Source organism: Halictus rubicundus, chromosome 7 (genome assembly GCF_050948215.1).
Source record: "Halictus rubicundus isolate RS-2024b chromosome 7, iyHalRubi1_principal, whole genome shotgun sequence".
Lineage (NCBI taxonomy): Eukaryota > Metazoa > Arthropoda > Insecta > Hymenoptera > Halictidae > Halictus > Halictus rubicundus.
In genome coordinates, this window is record NC_135155.1 from 17,371,838 (window position 1) to 17,396,673 (window position 24,836).

General features: G+C 42.5%; 2 protein-coding genes across 10 annotated transcripts in view; one reads left to right on the top strand and one right to left on the bottom strand.

The window, feature by feature from the left end:
* Rg (A kinase anchor protein rugose) overlaps positions 1 to 24,836 on the bottom strand; it is a 624,229-nt gene that overhangs the window by 25,055 nt on the left and 574,338 nt on the right. For all 9 annotated transcript variants that reach the window (XM_076790889.1, XM_076790892.1, XM_076790887.1 and 6 more), the window contains one exon: positions 4,085 to 4,202. In XM_076790889.1, the coding sequence (XP_076647004.1) occupies positions 4,085 to 4,202 (118 nt within the window). The remainder of the gene's footprint in view (positions 1 to 4,084; positions 4,203 to 24,836) is intronic.
* LOC143355409 (protein mab-21) lies at positions 21,216 to 23,466 on the top strand. The gene has a single exon (XM_076790189.1). The coding sequence runs from the start codon at positions 21,540 to 21,542 to the stop codon at positions 22,635 to 22,637; it is 1,098 nt and encodes a 365-aa protein (XP_076646304.1). The 5' UTR covers positions 21,216 to 21,539; the 3' UTR covers positions 22,638 to 23,466.

Genomic DNA, 24,836 nt, shown 5'->3' on the forward strand with positions numbered 1-24,836 from the left:
CAATTCGCACAAACAATTCTCAACCGACTATCACTGCACACCAGTGTCCCCGATAAACAATGTACTCTTTCGAAATCTCCTCGCGAGATTCCTCGTAACGAAATTAAAACACTGCGATAAATATTAATGTAATACACTGGGATCCTTGTATTTTACAAGCACATCGTAAACGCGCGAAGGCCTGCCGATTAACATAAAACACAATCTGCAAAGTTCCTTGCGAAAAATACCGTGTATCTGCGCGAAGAATCGCAGCGTTCGCGCGTAAAAATGATAGTTGCTTAATTTCTTATTACAAAGTATAATCGCTGCGGCGTGAACGCGAGGCTCGTAAAGATACGGAATCAAACTCGCGGTGCAACGGGCCACCGTTTGATCTGAATTGCAGCGAGTTTCCCCGAATGACGCAGAGGACACCGCATTCCTGCGGCGTGTAACGCGAACCGTGCGTGCGTAAACTAAATAACTTAAACGGCCGACGATTAAGCCCAGGATGTCGCGTTGCGTTTAAATAAAAGCGCAGCAACGATCATTGTCGCAGGAGAAACAGCACGATTTTTTCCCCGGACGACTGAAACTCGAGGTGCATATAGCGATCCAAGGTCTCCGACTCGAACAATAAAACAGGCAGCGCGAGCGTAACTGCTTCGTGATTGTGTGTTTGACGCTGTCTTTTATAATAACCAGACTGCGGATTTCATCCGTTCATCGGAAAAATGGGTAAGCACAATTTAACCCTTAACACTCGAATGGCGACTGTAAGGCGTCACTAAAAATTGCTGTATCGTTATTCGAAATATTTTTGACATTATTTAATTCCCTCGTATTTAATAAATTTCTAATCATTTTAGTATTGTACGAGTAAATCGAACCATTTTCGTATGTGTAGCATGAATAAGTATATATAGAACGGAAATATCCTAGGTCGGAAGAAATGTTTCATTTTGGAGTTAAAATGGCTTCGAGTGCAAAGGGTTGAAGCAGTGGACATATTAAAAAGATTTAAGGCCGGAAAGAAAAAATTAAAGGAAGAAAGAAACTTTTGTCTCGCGATCGATGCAAATATTTCTTATTTTGCATAGAGATCCGCAGTCTAAATAACAACTAATTAAGCGAATCTAATAATGTGTTAAAAAATGTATACGACTCTAAAAAATACTTGTCTGCAGCTCTGATTCACGAAAAAGGAAAAGAAACGCAGAAGTCGGTGCCATTTCCCCAAAAACGACCACACACACTCTCACTTCGCGCACGGTTCCGTTGAAACCGCGCGGATGGAATATTCAAAAATGATTTTTTCCGTCGTCCCATAAAGATCCGTGAAAGTTACGGCGCGGTTGGAGGTATAAAGTGGCTCGCCCGTAATTTTTTCCCCGTAGTTTTTTATTGTTCGGAGGATTTATCGCGGACCGGCCGGTGGGATTTTTACCGGTCCCGTTAACGAACGCGCGCGTGCGTTTCCAGTAATTTTTTAATGAACGACCAGCCACCCCTCTCGCTCCGTTCTCTCGCAGGGATGACATTCCGCTCGGGCCGACCCGACCCGGCCCGGCCCGTCTCGGCGAACGTTTCACGACGCATCGAATGTCGGGATCAGATTAGAATCGAGGGACGACCAAGCCGGAAATTTATCTGCGCCCGTGGAGAAATAATCAGCGGGATTGCGGAGCCCACCGGGGCCCAGGTATAACTGATTCTCCCACGTTTGTCCAAGTATGTACGCGCGGAACGCCGACGATCCTCTTCGCAGGAACAACTATATTTCAAGCGGATCGCCGCCGAGTCCTCCGATGCTCGGCCGGCCCGCGGAGGAATGTTTTAACACCTCACAATGAAATCGAGATAACGAACCGTACGTTTCCTCCTTTCATAATGTCGTCCCGTAACGAACGACAAGAGCGCCTTTATGCCTGTCGCGCAGCGATACACCGCGACGGAAGAGTTTAACGAGCGAGCAAGAAGTACCCGGGGGGGATCTTGTATCGGTGCCGTCGATGCTAATCTAGAGGATATCATTCCCCGCGAAAGCAGTTTTACGTGCCCGGTAATTAAACGGGAAAACCCTGCGGCCGTTCGCGTCCCCAACGCGCCACGTGGACTTTGCTTCGAACCCCTTGCACTATCATTTTCCTCGCGGCCTGGTCAATGTCTCTCTGTTCTTCAACATTTTTTTTTTTTTATTGAAATTCTCATTTCGTAGGAGAAAATAGAGCCGTTTATGCTTCAGTGTCGATTGTTAGACTGCAGGTCTCCACGCGTAACCACAATATTTTGTTACGAAGTATGTTATGCGTAACCACAATATTTTGTTACGATGTTATGCGTAACCACAATATTTTGTTACGAAGTATGTTATGCGTAACCACAATATTTTGTTACGAAGTATGTTATGCGTAACCACAATATTTTGTTACGATGTTATGCGTAACCACAATATTTTGTTAGGATGTTATGCGTAACCACAATATTTTGTTACGAAGTATATTATGCGTAACCACAATATTTTGTTACGATGTTATGCGTAATCACAATATTTTGTTACGATGTTATGCGTAACCACAATATTTTGTTACGATGTTATGCGTAACCACAATATTTTGTTACGATGTTATGCGTAACCACAATATTTTGTTACGATGTTATGCGTAACCACAATATTTTGTTACGATGTTATGCGTAACCACAATATTTTGTTACGATGTTATGCGTAACCACAATATTTTGTTACGATTTTATGCGTAACCACAATATTTTGTTACGAAGTATGTTATGCGTAACCACAATATTTTGTTACGATGTTATGCGTAACCACAATATTTTGTTACGATGTTATGCGTAACCACAATATTTTGTTACGAAGTATGTTATGCGTAACCACAATATTTGGTTACGAAGTATGTTATGCGTAACCACAATATTTTGTTACGAAGTATGTTATGCGTAACCACAATATTTTGTTACGATGTTATGCGTAACCACAATATTTTGTTTCGATTCTTCCGAACCACAGTTATTCTTGTCACGGAATGTATCGATAACGGAAGAGTAGTATTTGCGAAGAACATTTCTGTTTGGTACATTTCGTCCGAAATGTCCCCCGCGAGTCTGACTTGATATTACATGGCAAGGGGTCAAAGTTGACCGGAGATTCTAGAACCTTTTTCGGACTATTACTAGACTGCGGATATTTAGGCGGAATAAAAATAATCTGCGTCGAGCGTGGGAAGCGGTAGTTAAATGAAAATACGTTTCATTTCTTAATAGACTTTTCACGTTGAATATTCTGAGATTTTTTAATATTTTTCGTTTGTTTTATATGTCACCCGGTTTATTTCTTCGTAAATGCATAAAAATCCGCAGTCTAAGGAGGGGAACTAAATCTCTGAAGGTGAATGAAAATTGTTCGTTGTTTCGACAGGAGAATAGTTTGTGCATCGTGGTTTAGTATGACGGGCAGAATGTTTCTGACAAAAGTACTGATTTAACACGTTCGGCCCATATTTGGGGGACGGAATTATTTGTGCTATAGGAATATATTCGTTGCACTAAACTTGATTAGGATCTGTAACATGCAAGAAAGCTGGTGGACTACTCAGTATCTCAGTGTAATTACGCGGTATAATTTTTGGGGTTTCTAGTTGGGGGTTGAAAGTGTTAAATTAAATACAGAATGAAGGAAAATAAATAAAGGAAAACAGAGGCTCGAGTGAGAAAATATTGTTGCTCCATCCCGACTTATTCTTGTATCGTGCCGCGATTTTCGGTACACCCTGTAGAAGCAATGATAGGGAAAGAATGAGGGACAGCAGGTGTAGCGAGGATGAACCGATAGACAGCGAAAAAAGGGGACGGCGTAACGCGGAGCAGATATTTATTGCGTAAAAAGGTCTCGGGGGCGCGCAGCTCTCGGCGAGCTCCGGATTCCGTTTCCATTTTGCGAGATTAGATCGCGTCGTGTGAAATAATGCAGAAAGGCACGGCCGATCGGGCAAGAAACGGAATGCGCGTCGGCTCGGCCCGAGGCCGCCCGACTTTCTGCTCCGCGATCCTTTGGAAACGAATCGGGACGAGTCGCACGACTTACTTCTGCTGGCCAGGAAGATCTCGATGGCCACGTTCTGGAGCAGATAGCGACGGGAGAAGATCGCCCGGATCTCCGAGAAGTACCATTTCCCGTGCAAGTGGTCGCAATACTTGAGAACCTGCAACAGAAAAGAGAAACGGCCGCCATTAGGAAAAATAATTTTGTAGTTTCACGAAAATTTTAATGTTCCGTTTCGACGAATCGATTTGAACGTTTCGGAAGCCTACTTTCAGGCTTTATAATCATCCTATCGTGACGTGATGTCGTTAAAAGAAGTTTTGTCGTTGTTATTTAAATGGTAATCCCAAAAGAGGTTGGCTGGACAAACTTTTGGAGCCGCTTGTATAAATGTTTATATTGAATTATCAATTTTTTAATGAAACCCTAACCACGCAGAATATTTAACGCGATACTAAACTATCTTGAATTTCCGGAGAAAATTTCATAACATTTATATTTAAAGAATCGTGGAATGTTATATTTATGGCAAGTAGGAGCAAGTGAAATACAAAACACCTAAGAACACCGTTGTCAACTCGTTGGAATTAATAGAAAATAATTTATCAATTATCCATCTCTTGCAATCGATGAAACACAGGCGGTTAGATTTTAAAATCATAGTTTTACTGATCGGTCACCACCATTTTCTACAACAATCTCCCAACAGACAGGGTTCTAATCTTTTAAATGTACAATTATTAAGGAATTATGGATTTTATCCATGAGGAATTACTCAACAAATTTATTTCTTTGGGTATATGTTATTCAAAAAGAAACGGCAAGAACTTTGGGCATTCTTCTTATTTTTATAAAGTAATGTAAAATAGTCGCTTTTAATGCTCCGTGAACCCAGTGTTAAAAACTCGATGGTCCTTCGTCGATAAAATCGATGCGTCTGAAATTTCTCTATAATAAACGAGACTGCACTAAAGTTTACATAAACATAGATATTACAATAGGATTAAGTTATTCGTTGGATTATGAGGAGAAAGTGAAAAGTGGTGGCGAACTCCAATGGGGGAGCTCGTCATCCCCGGTTCAAGGTTAAGGGTCAGAAATTCGTAAATCCATGGGCACGATATTAACACATTCGCGACCGCTGACGCGAATTCACGTCATTTTCAATTCCATTCCTGATCGCCGCTGACGTGAATTCACGTCCCGCAATTTTTGTTTCTGACTGCGGCAACGTTAGGCGCATTAATGGGATTTGAATTTAAATTAATAATTAGCTTAATAAATTATATAGATACGAGTTTGCGGCAGTTTTCGGATATTCATTATTTTCGCCGGGTACTGAGTATTAGAAACGGAAAAGATTCGCCGGTCGCGAACGTGTCAACGTACATACACGAGGAAAAATCGTTTAGGGATGTCGCGAGGACTATGCACGACCGGAAGTAAGTCTCCGGGCAGGGTGAGATCCGAGGAACGCGGAGTCGGTACAAAAGTCAGGGTGCGGTCGCATGGCTGACTGTAAGTATGCAACCTGGATGCAGTGAAGTGTGATGTGATATAGTGAGACCGGTGCCGGTTGCAAGATGGCCGTCACGGTAAGAGGAGGAGCCTCCTGCTGAGCCGGGAATCGATCCCAGGACTTCGCGGACTTGCGCTCTCGAACGAGTCGTGAACAACTCGTAGGCGAAAAGGGGGAGGCAGAAAAAGGACGAGACGCGCCGGAGGAGAAAGGGGCAAGAGGCAAAGGACAAGACAAAAGAAGGACAGAGGCCCGATTTACCGCCCTACGGACGGCACCGGCCTTTCAATTTTTCCCTCTTAATGAGCAGCCGACGACGACGACGACGACGACGCGACGCCGTGCGTCGTCGTCGCGATGTCCTTACAACCGGGAAATCAAATTAGCCTCGATATAATCCTCGCGCGAAATTTTCCTCCGTCTCGGTCCTCCGGCCAATGAAGCCATACCTGTTGTTGCCGCGACCACTATAGTTCGAGCAACAAACAGACCTTTACATCACGCTGTCCAATAACGCGAACTGAATTTCACGTCTCCGAAAGATACTGTTTTTCAATACATTGGATTTACCGCAACAAGAACTCCCCTATCCCATTATGATCGCTAAAACAATTAGTGGACCTGATATAAATCAAAATTATTAACCCTTTGCAACTCTGACTCTGAAGCACCGCTAGAAATTACTGTGGTATTATTTCAAAGAAATTACGAGAAATTTTACAAAATATTTGTTACATGACAAAATTTGTATTCAACAGATTACCAAACATTTAAATATTATATGTGGAAATCGGATCAGTTTCGTATGAATAAAATGAAAATATTCTAAGACGGAAGAGAAAAATTTAGTTTTAGAATGAAAATAGCGCCGAGTGCAAAGGGTTGAAAGAAGAAACACCTTTCGATTTCGCTCCGGTTCATCGATGCGTTTTTAATTCCCATGAAAATCCGCAAACCAGACTTTTTTTAAAAAGTTTATCCGCACAGGTGAAAAGTTTGTTTGTTGTTGACGGGAAGGAAGTTGAAAAGAGGAAAGGATCGACCGTGTGCAGCATGCGAGTTGCCGAAGATCAACTGAATATGGCATTAGGGTGGCGAGCTACAGCGCACGCATGTCGAAATCTAATTACAAGAGCATAAGCGGCTCGGCGGCCTCCGGGGACCATAAACGTCGCGTAAACTACGAGGGATTATGCGCAACGCGTGCTGTTTGTATTAATAAGTCGTCACGGAGGTTTTTAATCGCGTTCAGAAGGAAATCGTTAGTAATTAAAGATGTGGCTTCTTTGAAAATTGAGGACAAGTATTATTGTCATTAGTAGACTGCGGATCTTATGCGTTGAAAGTACCGCTGTATTGTTTTCCACTCCATAAAGTTATGAAAAAAAGAAGTGGTAGTCTTTGTAGCTCCCGTATCGTGCATAATCATTGCGTTCTAGAACTTGTAAATTCGTGGTTTTGTTAGTGCATTTAGAGAATTAAACATTGAAGCAAAGATCGATTTTGTTCGATGGTGGATTTTCAGTAAATGATTTTCTTAATGAAATTCTGGTAAGCTGTAACTTTGTTCTCGAGGATTTTCTTACGCTTTTAATGTATAAATATTTCGCCGTGACACGAAGACAATGATAATAAATCATATTATCATCGCAATTTTGAGACGACTACAAACGAGTTTTGAATTCGGTTGTAAAGAATTATTTGCGGGAATGTTTCAGTAGCAATTTTCAACAAATTTGTTGACACGGTATCTGGTAAACTAATTCTTCTAATACCTCGATTATTCCTCTCTAAGTTATGCGTTTTGAAACGATGCGACAATTCCAAGTATATTTGATAAGAGTGGAATCATTATCGAAATGGATACAATTTTGAAAAGGATGTTTCGTGACTGCGAAATACTTTTCGCAGTCGATTCGACGCACACGGCGAAATATAAGAGTGGGGGGTGGCAACCGAGAGCCAACCCCTAAGGTCGACTGCGCAAGCTCTTCGCAAACACTGCGTGGAACCGATAAAAGCTAGGTCGTGATACGGCATTAGTTGTTTGGATATCTGTGATCCTAATGCAGATACAACACGTGCGGTATATGTATCATACTGATTCAGTTTGTGGTTGTTGGTCCCTCGGTATTCCGACTATTAATTTTCAACCGCCAGACCATCAATTTCCAAAGTCACCCCTTTATCACCGGCTCATAAAATTGTTTAAAAATACATCTTTATTTCTTAATACTCTAATGCGCGATATTGATTACCCACATTTTCCATCCCCGTTGATTATTTCCCCCAATGACAGCCATTTGGGACACACATTTTCCGTGAGAAACAAAACATCGTTCCGAACGGGAAATTTTTCATTGCGTCCGGGTAAACGTATCTTTAGCACATCAAATTGTAAAAATTTATAAAATATCCAGCTTTGAATTTAATTTAAATTTGATTTAAATTTGATTTTAGCTCGCTTCAGATTTGTTGCTTCTTCATTGAAATTTCTTTAACCGTTGAGCGAATTATCGAGGGGGTAACTATCTGTCGAATTACGTTTGTCTACAGTTATCTGTCTGTCTGACATGTTTGGAGTCATTTCCATCAGAAAAGTCGATAAATGTTTCATGAAAAACGAATGATTAAAGATAAAACAAAGTGGTATTACCGTATTGTTTCACGTAGATGTCGGTGTTTCGTTCACCGAATACTTTTCTCTGCGTTCGACGCTGGGCGGCAAGAGATCAAGGAGCAGTGCACGGCATAAATGGCACTTGGGTCCCGCAGCTGTACAAGTATCGCGGCCTTACTGTACTCAGCGTGCATTGAACAATGACTTTCCGTCGGCGGGCGGTCTGTACGTCGGATCGGTATAAATAGTCGAGTAGCACTCGATGGGTATACGACACGGCGATGAGTATGCGAGTGAGTCGTCGAAACGGCTCGCACCCCTGCTCTTCCGCCGTTGAGAAAGGAGCGCGTCAGCCACCGGTCTCGCGCGACTAATATGTTTACACGTTCGATGAGCCATGGCTCGTCTTGCTACGCACAGCGAGAGAGCGAGAGAGAGAGAGATAGAGAGAGAGAGATAGAGAGAGAGAGAGATAGATAGAGAGAGAGAGAGAGAGAGAGAGAGAGAGAGAGAGAGAGAGAGAGAGAGAGACAGAGAGAAAGTCGAAAGCAAAAGAGAGAAGGGGAGAGAGAGAGAGAGAAAGAAAGTCGAAAGCAAAAGAGAGAAGGGGAGAGACAGAGAGAGATAGAGAGAGAGATAGAGAGAGAGATAGAGAGAGAGAGAGAGAGAGAGAGAGAGAGAGAGAGAGAGAGAGAGAGAGACAGAGAGAAAGTCGAAAGCAAAAGAGAGAAGGGGAGAGACAGAGAGAGAGAGAGAGAGAGAGAGAGAGAGAGAGAGAGAGAGAGAGAGGGAGAGAGAGAGAGAGAGAGAGAGAGAGAGGGAGAGGGAGGTTAAAAAGAGCTGGAGCACCGGTCGGAGTGTCAAGTGGTGCGCGCGATTAGTGTTCCCCATGCGGCGTTCATCTCTCGGCCCGAGCCCGAAATCGTCCCGACTCACAGCAGTGCGCCGGGGTTTCACGACGACAATGGGGCGTCGTGATGTAACAACATGTGTCGCGTTCGCAGGGCCCTCCCCGCCCCTCTATGTACACCATAGGGCACCATAGAACGGGGACCACTTAGCAGCCCGCCGGCGGTATACAACAAACAGATTAAGCGCCGGACAATAATAGACCCCCCGTTCGCCTACCATGCCCGAGAGAACCCCGGCTGTCTACAAGGACCCTTCCTCCGCTCTTCTCCCGAGTGCGAACCACTCGAAATCACGAGAGCTCCTGAGCTCGCCGCGAAAGATAAAGAGAGAAACGGAAAGAGGGGGAGAAAGAGAGAGAGAGAGAGAGAGAGAGAGAACACGCGGTGGTTTATTCGATTCGATGTAAGAACAGCCGAAGTAGCCCGATCGTTAATTATCTACGCCATCAGCCGGGAAACCGGCCACGGGAATTTTACGAGAAACTCCTTTTGGAAACTTGTCGCCGGCACGACGACCGTGTTTTACCGCAGTTTACTCGGCAACCGGATAACGGGGATGCTTGCTGGTGATTGGGGGCAATTGGGGAGACTGAATTATTGATGAATCGTCGAGATAATATTAGGGGTATCCAAGTAATCAATTATTTGCAAAGAATTTGTTTTGCCTTCAGTTCTGTACCGATCTGTTGAACAGGACACACGTATTCTTTTACAGTTTTCGGTGAAGCAGTCTGTGCTCAAAATATTCTAATCATTTTTTTTACAACCCTGTAATGAAATACAGCGGCGTCCGTACCTTCCGAGGAGCGTATTCGTCATCGCATACTTTTTCATCTTCATGCGGGATTTAACCCTTTGCACTCTCGGCGCTATTTTCATTCTAAAACTAAATTTTTCTTCCGTCTTAGAATATTTTCGTTTTATTCATACGAAATTGATTCGATTTCCACATATAATATTTATATGTTTAGCAATCTATTGAATACAAATTTTGTAATGTAACAAATATTTTGTAATATTTTTTATAATTTCCTTGAAATATTGCCACAACAATTTCGAGTGGTGCTTCAGAGTCACCACTCGAGTGCTAAGGGTTAATGTAACAACAAAGAAAATTTGCGATGTTTACGGAGATGTATTGAAGGTCAACAAGTGTCAACGTTGGTGCAGAAGGTTTGCACTGTCCTTGATAATGATGGTGATTATATAATAAATTAAGAAATCAAGACTTGACTTTACTACAAAGTTTGTTTCAGATTTCAAATGAATTGATTACTTATGGGCCCCCCTAATAGTTCGCAATTTGCCCATTTCATAAACGATCAACGTTATCAATGGACTGCGAATCTATGCAGAATAAAATTTTTACACGTCAATTGCAAGTTATAGGCGCTAAGTAAAAACTTATTTTATGTCTCCTGGACGATACATGACGCAAGATCCGTGTTGTTGACATATATCGAGAATTCACTGTATCACGATTATTGATTCGCGGGAGGATCTTCGTCGAGAAAGCTGGCGCCTCGGATTGGTCGTAAAAGTCAGCTCTTATGAGCGCATATATTCTTCACGGAATAATGTTGGAACAGGTCTAATCGCGACATCTCTTAAACGATATTATAAGTCGTACGTAGTCACGTGACTATTGTAACGCGTGACGTGCAGTGCAACGTACTTTCCTTCCGTCTATTCGACAGTCGAGGTGGACGCACGTGTTTCATACATGCTTCGCGTTGCTGCGCTATAATTTGCAACTGGAACTTCCATCAAACAATAGTAATTTTTAATGGTGGAAAGGCAGCTCGAGGTGTGAGAAAAGATGGACTATAAAAAAAATCGTAGAAACGTGGTCTGCGTACGATCGAGGAACACGCGTGTTTCGTCACGCGAATGGGCCGGATGCGAGCAAAGCGTTTCGGGTGCCATCAAGGCGATCCCGAGCGACAATGAGTTATGCGTGCCACGTGCTGCGTTCTCATACCTTTATTACCGTATCTCACACGAGATAGCGGATCGCGGCATCGGCCGCACAAAAGGGCTTCTGGCGATGCGTCCTCAGAGCCCGTTGCCCTTATTAACCGACGGATTCGCTGGCTACCAGTCGGAGAAAAAGGTGTCTAAAACGGCGTATGTGCACCGTCAGCCCTAAAGGGACGCGCGGCCTCCGGACACGGAATGTGGATCTCGCGGAGCGGACATCGTTAGCCGGTGAACGAAAGTAATTGGACAGAACGAGCCGAGTTAATGGCGCTCGGTACATCCTGAACGACAATGTTCCCCCGTTTGATTAACCCGTATCTGGGCTACTTTGACGCTACAACGCGTCGCGATTTGTTTTCTCAAAGCGTCCCCTTATTTGGAGTCCTTCGAGGCACGGTGGAAAAACTCGAAAATTCATTGCGGCACTGAAACGTTTCGCCATTATCGCAAGATTCAACTCGAACTGCACCGAATTCGGAGACTCGGAACTCTCGCAGGACCATTTTCGCTAATGAAGCTGCCAACGGTTTCGCAAGCATTGCAGCTAGGTTAACGCTTCGTCGCGGGTTAATCAACACTTTAGAGGGCCGAGGTGGCCGCTACAGGAATTCTGCGTAAGAGGTTAACGTAGCATAACGCAGGCAATTTGAAATGAAAAACAGCTTACACGTGGAACCCTGGGCGGTTGACTCTGCGCGTTGCAATGAATTCTCGGGACAGGAGTGATCAGCGTCTCCACGATAAGTTGAGCATCAATTTTTCCAAATTTTCCGGGCGAGCGGTCGCGAATGCGCGCCCGGTATACGGTCCAGATCGAATCGGTGGATCCGAGATGCTCCTCTCGTGTCATTAACCAAGGAAACCGTGAAATACGCGCCGCGCCGCGCCGCGTCGCCGTGCTTTCCAGTTTCGCCGGCTGTTGGAGCTCAACGACTGAGCCCCCGGATTATGCGGGATTACGCGAGGATGTCCATTCGAGCTGATTTACAAGGCCGACTCGATCCCGGGACGATCGAGAGTCGGTTCGGCTGGCTGGCTGCGAGAGACGTCGTCGACGTCGTTCTTCCACCGCCGCGAACGTCCCACAATGAAGGAGACGCCGCGCAACAGGGGCCGGGATGCGAGTCCTTTTACCTGCCGCCGCGTAAAAGGAGACCCGAAGAATGTTTTTGGCAGACTGCATTTGCCTAGGACTGCTCATTTCAGCGAACTGGATGCCGCCAGTCTCTCCGGAGGACTGATCGGGCTATTAGATAGACACCGGCGAGAGCGAACTCGATAGAAAACTACCCTCGTACGTTATTTCGGGTGCCCAACAACTATGCCGGGACTCCTCACCGTCGAACACGGAATAACGAAGCGGTTTATTCAAATCGCCGCACGCGGGTCGCACTTTTCGAGTGAATTAATGTGATTTTTTGGGCAAGCCGGACCACTAGAGGAATCCATGATCGAGAAAAGACGATTCTTGCACGTCGTTGTGTGCGAGTTAGTCGAAAGCGAACCCTTTGTCTTCGTCTTGCTGTTTGACGGACCCACTATTGGGTTGCTTGGAAAGTAATCTCGTTTTTTCACTACAGAGAACGTAATTGTATTTTTTCGCAGACAACTTCACACTTAAGCCGCATTTTCTATTTATGCATTTTGACAGCTGATATTAGCGATGGGCACCGTCGACTAAAAACTATCGACTAAATCGATCGACAGTACTACTATTTTCAGTCGACTGATTTTTTAAACTATCGACTGAATTTAGCAGTGGTTGGGTTACTATTTTCAGTCGACTGTTTTACACGTCGCCGTCTTGAAATTTCAACGATGAAACGGAAAGGTTAGAAGTACACGATTATGACAGGACGTGCGAGTATGCAAGTAATGAAATATGTAATAGATATTTCAATACTTTAATTCATAGTAGATGTTAAAATCTTATTGCTATTTATGCGAAATACTTTCATTCATATTAGATGTTAAAATCTTATTGCTATTTATGCGAAATACTTTAATTCATATTAGATGTTAAAATCTTATTGCTATTTATGCGAAATACTTTCATTCATATTAGATGTTAAAATCTTATTGCTATTTATGCGAAATACTTTAATTCATATTAGATGTTAAAATCTTATTGCTATTTATGCGAAATACTTTAATTCATATTAGATGTTAAAATCTTATTGCTATTTATGCGAAATACTTTCATTCATATTAGATGTTAAAATCTTATTGCTATTTATGCGATATAAACTATATATGTGATATAAGTAAATTGTGTATATTTATATTTATAACATAGTGTATGAATTTATTATTGAATAAAGACAGATTCAGACAAAATCAGTCAATCACGAAATTTACTATCTCCGTACTGTCCTACTATTTATTTAACTAGCCAACATCGAGAATAAGAGTAAATACGAGAATAACCAGTAAAGTAGTTCAGTCGACTGAAAACTATCGACTAAATATTCGATACTATGTAGTAACTAAATAGTAATTAGTCGATAGTTGAATTTAGTCGATAATGCCCATCACTAGCTGATATAGCAAGGCTTGTTTGTGAAAAAGTTTGCTTGAGTCTGCGCGATAGTTGTTGTTTGGTGCCCTATCAAATATGGAAAATTGTAAGCAGCATTTCGAAAAGGTAAAAATGCTGTTCAAGCAAGAATGAAATTATTCGATGTCGACAAAACTGGTTTGCAAAATTTCGTTCCGGCAATTTTGATGCTGAAGATGCACCACGTTCTGGATGGCCAGTTGACGAAGACAAAATTGGGTAATCGGGTACTTTGATACTGCACCAAAATGGAGAATATACAATGAAATAAAATATTTATACTTTTATATTTTCCGTTACTTACAATCCCTATTTGTAACCAATACGATTTTAGTCGACGAAATACTACTACTTTATAATAGTAATACTACTTTAGAAAAGAATGTAGGGTTTTCTACATTATCGAAGATTTCAAGTATTTTGAATAACGAGGGCGTTCAAGGACCAATAAGTGTGCCCAAACAATGTTCGAGTAAATTTAAATACGCACCGATTACTTCGTGTGACGTAGAGTGGTCATTCTCCGCGTATAAATTAATTTTGACAGAGAAACACCACCGATTAACAACATTAAATTTGGAAAAATGCTCGTAATTTATTGTCACGCGAACGATGCGCGTGAATATTCTGTGACATACTAATATATTGCTTATTATACTACATTTTATATATACCTATATACTCTGCATATTTTCCATATTTTTCGTGCATAAAAGTCATATGCATGTTACATATTTATCGTGCATAAACTTCCGCAGTCTAGTTATAACAGTTCTCTGCTTGGAAGGAACAGGAGAATATGGAAATAATGTATTCGGACCTCATAGGATTTTTACAGTAACTTCAATAAAGTAGTATAAAAGTCTCTATAACCTCACAAATTGTAAAAGTGAAAAATCTGAAATCGGTTATTTTAACCGGTTCGGTATCTCCCGTAACTAACGAACCTCCCAGCACGTAATAATGAATAGTGAAATGAACTAAAATCCAATATCAATTCCTACTTCAAATAATGAAACAGCACGCGAGCAGACAGAATTTTCACACTGAGCGTCCTCTTCTTACGCAATTCCGAGGTTTCCGGTTCGACAGAGTTCCGATCGAATATCGATCGTCAGGGTGGACACCTCGAAGAGAGAAAAGCTCCCCTCGGTTCGAATGAAAGATGGTCGAACGCCTCGTCCCGAAACCGAGCCACGGGTGTCTTCTCGTGGGTGTACAAATAATTCAGATGATAAACGAATTAAGTCGAAATGGGATGATGAAAGGCGCGTTTAGGGTGGCGGACGAGAGGACCGGCTCCCGCATTAATGCGGGGGCTGATGTAGCAGAACGTTTGACCCCTCGTCCCTTACGCGAAAACGCAGCTCCGCGTGGTAAGACGGAGCATGGGGGACCAGATAGTCGGAGGGAGAAAGATGCACGCGCTCGACTCATGAATCAAGTCGCATTAACGGGGGCATAGCCAGGCCTGGTGGGCACCAATCTACCACTCCAACTTCAAGTAGATTGGATTTCTGAACTTTATTCAATTATACGGGAACGAGGCGCGGCGAAACGAGCGGCGGCGTGCCGTTGAGGGCTTTCCGCGAATAATTCGAGCTGCGCGGACTCATGCTGCGCGTCTGTAACACTAGAAGCGCCGCGCAGTCGCTGCGGCTTATAGTCAGTGTCTTGTAAAAATTCTTGCTCTTCGCGCTCGACAAGATCACCGAATTTCTTCGTTTTTCCTCTGCTCTTTCGAAACAAAGGATTCGTTGGCTCTGGATCCTAGGATGCTCTGCTATAATATACTCTGCCATTTTGCTTGTATTCTTGAACCCTCCAACGATCTATTGACCCAAAGTATCAAAATCATACTTTGCTCCATTTCTGATCGAATCAAACGAATATGGCTGTTGCATTAGGAACAAAGATCGGTGCATCCGATGCAGCTTCAAAAATATGTTTAAAAAGTTGATCCTGAGCATCGTCAATTGTGTAACTGAAAAGGCTGGCCGGCCGATGAACAAATCAAAAAATTGCGTTACAACTTTATATTTTAATGCGTCGATCACTTGAAAAACAATTTTATTCGACAGTAAATTGATTTTGCCAGATTTTCTTTTCGTGTTACCAAGAAACGGAGAATGATTTCCAAAGGACGCGCGGGGGTTAATAATTGCAAAACTGAAATACAGAATGTTCAATAGAGACCGTGTTTTATGAGATCAAAATGTTTTTGAAGCATTCGACGTTCGAAAGCATTGTGCTTCAGTATGAATGGACTAGGATAGATTTCCGGGGATTGAGACCTTTGTCGAGGTTTCAATCCTGTTCTTAAGGAGTCGCTGTTGCATTGTTATGCAGACGACTCAGGCCAGCCTTTTTCTAGTGAATGGAGAAGTCCTCTTTCTTCTACCAATCGGAAACGTTGCAAATTCTACGCACAATTTCACTGCAAAAGTCTCCTTGTTCTTTAGTCTCATATGATTTCGAGAAGCAATATTCCATCTTTCTGTAAGGAAATTATTTCACGAATAGATATAGCAAACACACTTTATGCTTTCCTATTACTGGTACAGAAAAATTACTGGCATAGAGGTTCATAGAAAATCCAAGATAACTAAATATCGCGTCTTCAAATATTCGCGAAAATGTATCTTCCCAAAATCTTTCGATACATTTGCCTTTATCATCGAAAAGAAAAGAGAAGTGAATGGAGTCCTTCTACCAATCGAAAACATTGCAAATTCTACGCACAATTTCACTGCAAAAGTCTCCTTGTTCTTTAGTCTCATATGATTTCGAGAAGCAATATTCCATCTCTCTGCAAGGAAATTATTTCACGAATAGATATAGCAAACACACTTTATGCTTTCCTATTACTGGTACAGAAAAATTACTGGCATAGAGGTTCATAGAAAATCCAAGATAACTAAATATCGCGTCTTCAAATATTCGCGAAAATGTATCTTCCCAAAATCTTTCGATACATTTGCCTTTATCATCGAAAAGAAAAGAGAAGTGAATGGAGTCCTTCTACCAATCGAAAACATTGCAAATTCTACGCACAATTTCACTGCAAAAGTCTCCTTGTTCTTTAGTCTCATATGATTTCGAGAAGCAATATTCCATCTCTCTGCAAGGAAATTATTTCACGAATAGATATAGCAAACACACTTTATGCTTTCCTATTACTGGTACAGAAAAATTACTGGCATAGAGGTTCATAGAAAATCCAAGATAACTAAATATCGCGTCTTCAAATATTCGCGAAAATGTATCTTCCCAAAATCTTTCGATACATTTGCCTTTATCATCGAAAAGAAAAGAGAAGTGAATGGAGTCCTTCTACCAATCGAAAACATTGCAAATTCTACGCACAATTTCACTGCAAAAGTCTCCTTGTTCTTTAGTCTCATATGATTTCGAGAAGCAATATTCCATCTCTCTGCAAGGAAATTATTTCACGAATAGATATAGCAAACACACTTTATGCTTTCCTATTACTGGTACAGAAAAATTACTGGCATAGAGGTTCATAGAAAATCCAAGATAACTAAATATCGCGTCTTCAAATATTCGCGAAAATGTATCTTCCCAAAATCTTTCGATACATTTGCCTTTATCATCGAAAAGAAAAGAGAAGTGAATGGAGTCCTTCTACCAATCGAAAACATTGCAAATTCTACGCACAATTTCACTGTAAAAGTCCCCTTGTTCTTTAGTCTCATATGATTTCGAGAAGCAATATTCCATCTTTCTTTAAGGAAATTATTTCACGAATAGATATAGCAAACACACTTTATGCTTTCTTATTACTGGTACAGAAAAATTACTGGCATAGAGGTTCATAGAAAATCCAAGATAACTAAATATCGCGTCTTCAAATATTCGCGAAAATGTATCTTCCCAAAATCTTTCGATACATTTGCCTTTATCATCGAAAAGAAAAGAGAAGTGAATGGAGTCCTTCTACCAATCGAAAACATTGCAAATTCTACGCACAATTTCACTGCAAAAGTCTCCTTGTTCTTTAGTCTCATATGATTTCGAGAAGCAATATTCCATCTCTCTGCAAGGAAATTATTTCACGAATAGATATAGCAAACACACTTTATGCTTTCTTACTACTGGTACAGAAAAATTACTGGCATAGAGATTTGTAGAAAGTCCAAGATAACTAACTCCACTTTCTCAATCTTTATACTTTTCTCTTAACCACTACCATACATCTATATAAAACTGTGAATTTGTAAATGGAAATTTTGACTATCCTATCCTAGCTAAGAAAGGAATAAGGTTATCGCAGACTCATTAACCAAGATAACGCGATATTTCGCGCCTTCAAATATTCACGAAGATGTATCCTCCCAAAATCTTTCAATACATTTGCCTTTATCATCGAAAAGAAACGAAAAACCGCGAAATAGACGATTTCTCTTCTGGAGTGAAGAGCGAGTCTCGGCAGGCCATGATCAAACAGAAATCCTGATCATCCTTGAGAACGAGTATTCTACAGATCATAAAACAAGCACTTACAATAACTTGCACGAACAAATACCTCGTTGCTACCGTTCGCCTGAAATAATCCTTTCCGTCGACAACGAACTCAAAACGGCCCCGTCGAGTTCACATAAACTCCATAGATTCCTGTCGATGGTGAAAGAGTTGGAGAGAGAATGACGGCCATGGTGCGACTCACGGAGGCTGCAATCTTCGAAATCTTATGGGAAAAATGTTCGATGTATGGGGATATCTCGGTCGCTTATCGGTACGTGTGTCCTAGCCGTGGGATTTTACGATCGGGACATAAAAGGGGAACGTCGTTGCTGTTCGTCTTGCTAGATGCTGTTCACCGTGAACAGCTGCCATCGATAGTGAACGTCGGGGCGTTACAAGCTGCGGGGGCTGTTACTGTTTCGCGAACAAAGGAAGAAAGCACGGTGGTGGGTTTTCGCCGACGTGACGCGGCGACCGAGTCCCTCTGTTTCTTATTCGGATGTCGAATATTCAAATGACCGTTGCGACGGTATTATCGACGCGAGTGATCGTGCGCGGAATTCTCATGCGACCCCATCGACGAGCCCGCACTCCGGTGGCGTGTTTCTGTTCGGTGACTTCGTTGATCGTGCGAAATTAAAGTTAATTACGAGATTGAAAGACGTCGAGTAACATTTTATAATCCTTCTTTTTTAACCCTTAGCACTCGAGCGGTGACTCTGACGAACCACTAGAAATTGTTGTGGCATTATTTCAAAGAGATTACAAAATATATTACAAAATTTGCATTTAATAGACTACTAAACATTTAAATATTATACATGGAAATCGGATCGGTTTCGTATGGATAAAATGAAAATATTCTAAGAGGGAGGAAAAATTTAGTTTCAGAATGAAAATAGCGCCGAGTGCAAAGGGTTAATACCTTAATTTTATAATCCTGAAAGAAGGGCTGGTCGAAGCTACCCTTACGCTACTAGCGAACTTGTTGGGAATTGAATTGAAAGCCACTCGCGAATGTATTTGAACACTCTGAACTGAATTCTTTATTGTGCGAATAATTGATTATGAATATAAGAATAATGTTAATTGAAAAAGTTTTACATAGAACGTGTGCGATCTCTTCAATTATATGAATACGAATGAAGGGACAAGAGAAATCAGCGACAAGTGGAACGAGCAAAATCTTCCCGTTGTCTTGATAAACGACGCGTAATGGCGTCGATTTCGGTAACAGCGGATCGATTTGAAATTAGACATGAAGCTCGCCCGTTATTGACGTATTTTCAACAGAACTACGGAAGAAATTGAAAATCTTATTATTTTGTGTATTTGGGTATTGAAAATTTGTTCCACTCCTGCGCCGAAGAATCAGTGCCGCATTAATGAAAATATATAAAACCGATACAACTTTTTACTGAGAAAGTTAGGTTTTCGTATGAACCCACTGCGATTTATTTTTGAAATTTATAACTTCCTGAAGACAACAACAAAATGGAATTTTATTCCGGTTTGAACCGTTTGCATCGTTAATACGCTCAATTTTCCTGGTCACTATCACCGGAGCGGATCTTAACCCTTTGCACTCGAAGCTATTTTAACTCGAAAACGAAACATTTCTTCCGACCTAGAATATTTCCCTCCTGTATATATATATATTTGTCATGTTATACATACGAAAATAGTGCAATTTCGTACAATACTGAAATGTTTAGTAATTTATTAAATAAAAACAAATTTAAGGATGTTAACCCTTTGCACTCGAAGTTATTTTAAATCGAAAACGAAACATTTCTTCCGACCTAGAATATTTCCCTCGTGTATATTTTGTTTCATGTTGTACATACGAAAATGGTGCAGTTTACTCGTACAATACTGAAGTGTTTAGTAATTTATTGAATACAAACAAATTTAACCCTTTGCACTCGAAGTTATTTTAACTCGAAAACGAAACATTTCTTCCGACCTAGAATATTTCCCTCGTGTATATTTTGTTTCATGTTGTACATACGAAAATGGTGCAGTTTACTCGTACAATACTGAAGTGTTTAGTAATTTATTGAATACAAACAAATTTAACCCTTTGCACTCGAAGTTATTTTAACTCGAAAACGAAACATTTCTTCCGACCTAGAATATATCCCTCCTATATATTTTGTTCCATGTTGTACATACAAAAATGGCGCAGTTTACTCGTACAATACAAAAAAATTTAATGATGTCAAAAATACTTTGAGTAATGATACAGCAATTTTTAGTGGCGCCTTACAGTCGCCATTCGAGTGCTAAGGGTTAATAATGTCAAAAATACTTTGAATAATGATACAGCAATTTTTAGTGGCGCCTTACGGTCGCGATTCGAGTGCTAAGAGTTAATTATCACTATCATTATTCGTTAGCTAGCGAATAGAAATGGAGGGTGTTGTCGAAGATGAAAGTAGTAACTCTGATTATAGAGGGGAAGAAATTAGGCCACTGAAACGAAGACGAACCATTGAAATAAGATCCGATAGCGATAACGGCCTTCTCTTCACATTCCCTTATAATGCGAATGCGTGAAAGAACATAGAAAACACATACATATCTGATAAACCCTTCCCGTGTTCTTCACCACGAGTCCGACTCGATATTCTAGTGCAAAAAGTTCAGATCTTCAATCATTCAGTAAGAAGAATCTTGCTTACTGGCTTACACCAAAAAAGTTAGGCGATCTTACGCTACCGATCAGACCAATTTCCCCGTCGTTATTCCAAATGTCCGCTTCTAATCCTGAAATCTGGTGCCCGTTAAAACGATCAACGTCAGATCTTGGCACTCCCGATATTTCGCGGCCGATTTACCGCGACTCGCGGCGCGCGGCGCGCGTTTATCGCCGAGGCGAATACAATCTGGCGAAATAAAAATCGAAAAGAAAAAACCGGGTACATCGGAGTCGCGAGAGGGTGAAAACGCGCGCGCGATGGTGTGCGGGCGCGGGTTGCCGGCGCTGGTTCGGGAGGGGAGGGGCGTGAGTGGGCGTGGCGAGGCCGCGCACGCTCCACGTGACCCTATCGGTCCGGGAGGCGGGACTTGCGAGCCCGGCACACAACTACAGGGGCAGTTGTACTGGTCGGGCCGGTGGTCACCGGGCGCTCTCTCTGTCGTCGCGCGCGCGGAACAGCTCGAGTTGCGCTCGTTCCACGTACAACACCTGCCGGACGATTGCCCGGTGGCGCGCGCGGTCCGCTGATCCCGGTGACTCTTTCTGGAAAGTGTCCTTCTCCTCGTTGTTGTCGCGCCGATCGATCCAGTTTTTTTTTTTCTTCGGGATATAGGAGGATGGACGGTAACGACATCGAACCGGCTCGAAACCACGCGAAACGCCGAGGCTGATCTCTCGTCGGGAAGACCCCTTGGGAATCGAGAGCGATTCTCCGTGAGCGAAGATGTTGCTGCCGGAGTACATGATGGCGGCGCAGTCGAAGATGCTGTACCAGATGAACAAGTACTACGGCGAGCGGGTGCAGGCCCGCAAGGGCCAGGTGCAGAAGACGATCCGCGAGGTGTGCAAGGTCGTGCAGGACGTGCTGAAGGAGGTCGAGGTGCAGGAGCCCCGGTTCATCTCCTCGCTGACCGAGTGCAACGGCCGTTACGAGGGCCTCGAGGTGATCTCGCCGGGCGAGTTCGAGGTGGTCCTCTACCTGAATCAGATGGGAGTGTTCAACTTCGTCGACGACGGCACCCTGCCGGGCTGCGCCGTGCTCAAGCTCAGCGACGGACGGAAAAGGTCGATGTCGCTCTGGGTCGAGTTCATCACCGCGTCCGGTTACCTGTCCGCTCGGAAGATTCGCTCGCGATTCCAGACCCTGGTGGCCCAAGCCTGCGACAAGTGCGCGTACAGGGACTCCGTGAAGATGATCGCGGACACCACCGAGGTCAAGCTGCGTATCCGTGAGAGATACGTGGTGCAGATCACGCCGGCGTTCAAATGTTCGGGCGTGTGGCCGAGATCGGCCGCGCACTGGCCTATACCGCACATACCCTGGCCGCATCCTAATCTCGTGGCGGAGGTGAAGACCGAGGGTTTCGACCTGCTGTCGAAAGAGAGCGTCGCCCTCCAGGGCAAACAGTCGGCCATGGAGGGCGACGCTTGGGTGTTGTCCTTCACCGAAGCGGAGTCCAGGCTGCTTCAGGGCGGCTGTCGAAGGAGATGCCTCAGCATATTGAAAACCCTGAGGGACAGACACTTGGATCTGCCTGGGAACCCGGTGACCAGCTATCACATGAAAACATTGCTGCTCTACGAGTGCGAGAAGCATCCGCTCGAGACCGAGTGGGACGAGGGCTGTTTAGGCGTGCGCATCAACGGCATCTTCCTGCAGCTGATCTACTGCCTCCTCTGCCGGAGGTGTCCCCATTACTTCCTGCCGAACTTGGATCTGTTCAAAGGGAAGTCGCCGAGCGGGCTGCAGAACGCCGGCAAACAAGTCTGGAGACTCACCAGGGTGCTCTTGACCAACAGCCGCGCGCTGGAGAAACTTTAGCCGGCCTGGAGGATCTAGCTCGCGCACGGCGGATGATCCAAGTCCCGCCGTGAGGACTCGAAGTGGTTCGAAATGCGATCGCTGCTTTCGCGCCGGTTCTATTCGCCCGCTTCTTTTTCTGCGCGCGGACTGTCCAGTTTCGTTATGTTCTAATAGCAGCTTGTCGACCGTATCGAGGCCTGGGAATTGGTGTAACCAGAAAAAAAAAACTAGAGCCGTAGATCATTTAATCGTTGTTTCGTACTCTTCGGTTAGCAAAAGTGGCGCGAACACGTCGGAGTCTGACTCCGATCGCGTCGATTGCGATCGGTGCAATAATGGTTTGAACAGTTCGGTGTTTCGGCCGTGGAACTCGTTGTTGTTGCTAGGTTTTAGTTCGATCCAGAAGCTGGACGTTTCGTTGTTTAATCTTCCCTTTTGTTCGTCAAGGAGACCGACGTACGACGATTCTTTCGAATTCTTGCGTTCGCTGTCTCCTAGAATGCTTTCGCTTGTTACCGGAGTCTCGTGCTTGTCAACGCGGATTGATCGGCGCTGTCCTCGGTTGTCTATCCTGTATATGTATAGCGTTGCAATTATGCGAAACGATTGATTCACCGCTCCGTTAGCTACCTTTACCTGTTCGGATATGGCTGATGCGAATCGTCGTGTGATCCGTTGTCGTTATTCATCTGATATTTATAATCGGTTAGCGGCGAGCTTCCGACGGTAGTTGGACACTACGCGTTGTTATGTGTACATACTTTTTTATATTATTTAAACGATATTTATTTTTACTCGAACTGCTCTTCGAACACATCATGTAAATAGATCAATAAACGCATCTCGTCTCGTATCTGGTCTCCCGATCACTCGAACCAAACCCCCAACCCCCGTTCGAAAATTTATATCAACGCGACCTTGCAATGTATATGACAAATTCTAAAGTTATGTAAAAATTTCTCCGTTCAGTTGTAGTTTTGCTCTCCGTGGCTGTAGACTCTTTTCTTATTAACAGAAATATTTCTACTAAATTAATAGATTGAAGCGCTTCCCGAGTTTAGGAAGTCCACTTTTTGGTAAAATTGTACTTGAAGTTTTATGTATTTTATTTACTGCCGACTGAGTTCTAAAGTTATGTAAAAATTTCTCCGTTCAGTTGTAGTTTTGTTCTCCGTGGCTGTAGACTCTTTTCTTATTAACAGAAATATTTCTAGTAAATTAATAGATTGAAGCGCTTCCCGAGTTTAGGAAGTCCACTTTTTGGTAAAATTGTACTTGAAGTTTTATGTATTTTATTTACTGCCGACTGAGTTCTAAAGTTATGTAAAAATTTCTCCGTTCAGTTGTAGTTTTGTTCTCCGTGGCTGTAGACTCTTTTCTTATTAACAGAAATATTTCTAGTAAATTAATAGATTGAAGCGCTTCCCGAGTTTAGGAAATCCACTTTTTGGTAAAATTGTACTTGAAGTTTTATGTATTTTATTTACTGACGCCTGCGTTCTAAAGTTATGTCGAAATTTCTCTGTTCATTTGTAGTTTTGTTCTACGTGGATGTACACTCTTTTCTTATTAACAGAACTATTTCTAGTAAACAAATAGATCTCAACTCTTCTCGAGTTTAGGAAATCCCCTTTTTGGTAAAATTGTATACTTGAAGTTTTATATATTTCATTTACTGCCGACTGCGTTCTAAAGTTATGTCGAAATTTCTCTGTTCATTTGTATTTTTGCTCTCGAATGCTGTACACTCTTTTCTTATTAACCCTTTGCACTCGAAGCAATTTTATCTCCAAAACAAAACACTTCTTCCGACCTGGAATATTTCCCTTCTATATATTTCTTTTCTCATGTCATACATGCAAAAATGGTACAATTTACTCGTACAATACTGAAGTTTTTGTAATTTATTAAATACACACAAATTTAAGAATATTAAAAATATTTTGAATAATGATACAGCAATTTTTAGTGGCGCCTTGCAGTCGCCATTCGAGTGCTAAGGGTTAACAGAAATATTTCCAGTAAACAAATAGATTTCAACCCTTCCCGAGTTTAGGAAATCCACTTTTTGGTAAAATTGTACTTGAAGTTTTACATATTTTATTTACTGCCGATTGCGTTCTAAAGTCATATCGAAATTTCTCTGTTCATTTGTAGTTTTGCTCTCCGTGGCTGTACACACTTTTCTTCTTAACAGAAATATTTCTAGTGAACAAA

Coding starts and splice junctions, on each gene's coding strand:
- LOC143355409 (XM_076790189.1), top strand. CDS start 21,540: ATGTTGCTGCCGGAGTACATGATGGCGGCGCAGTCGAAGATGCTGTAC.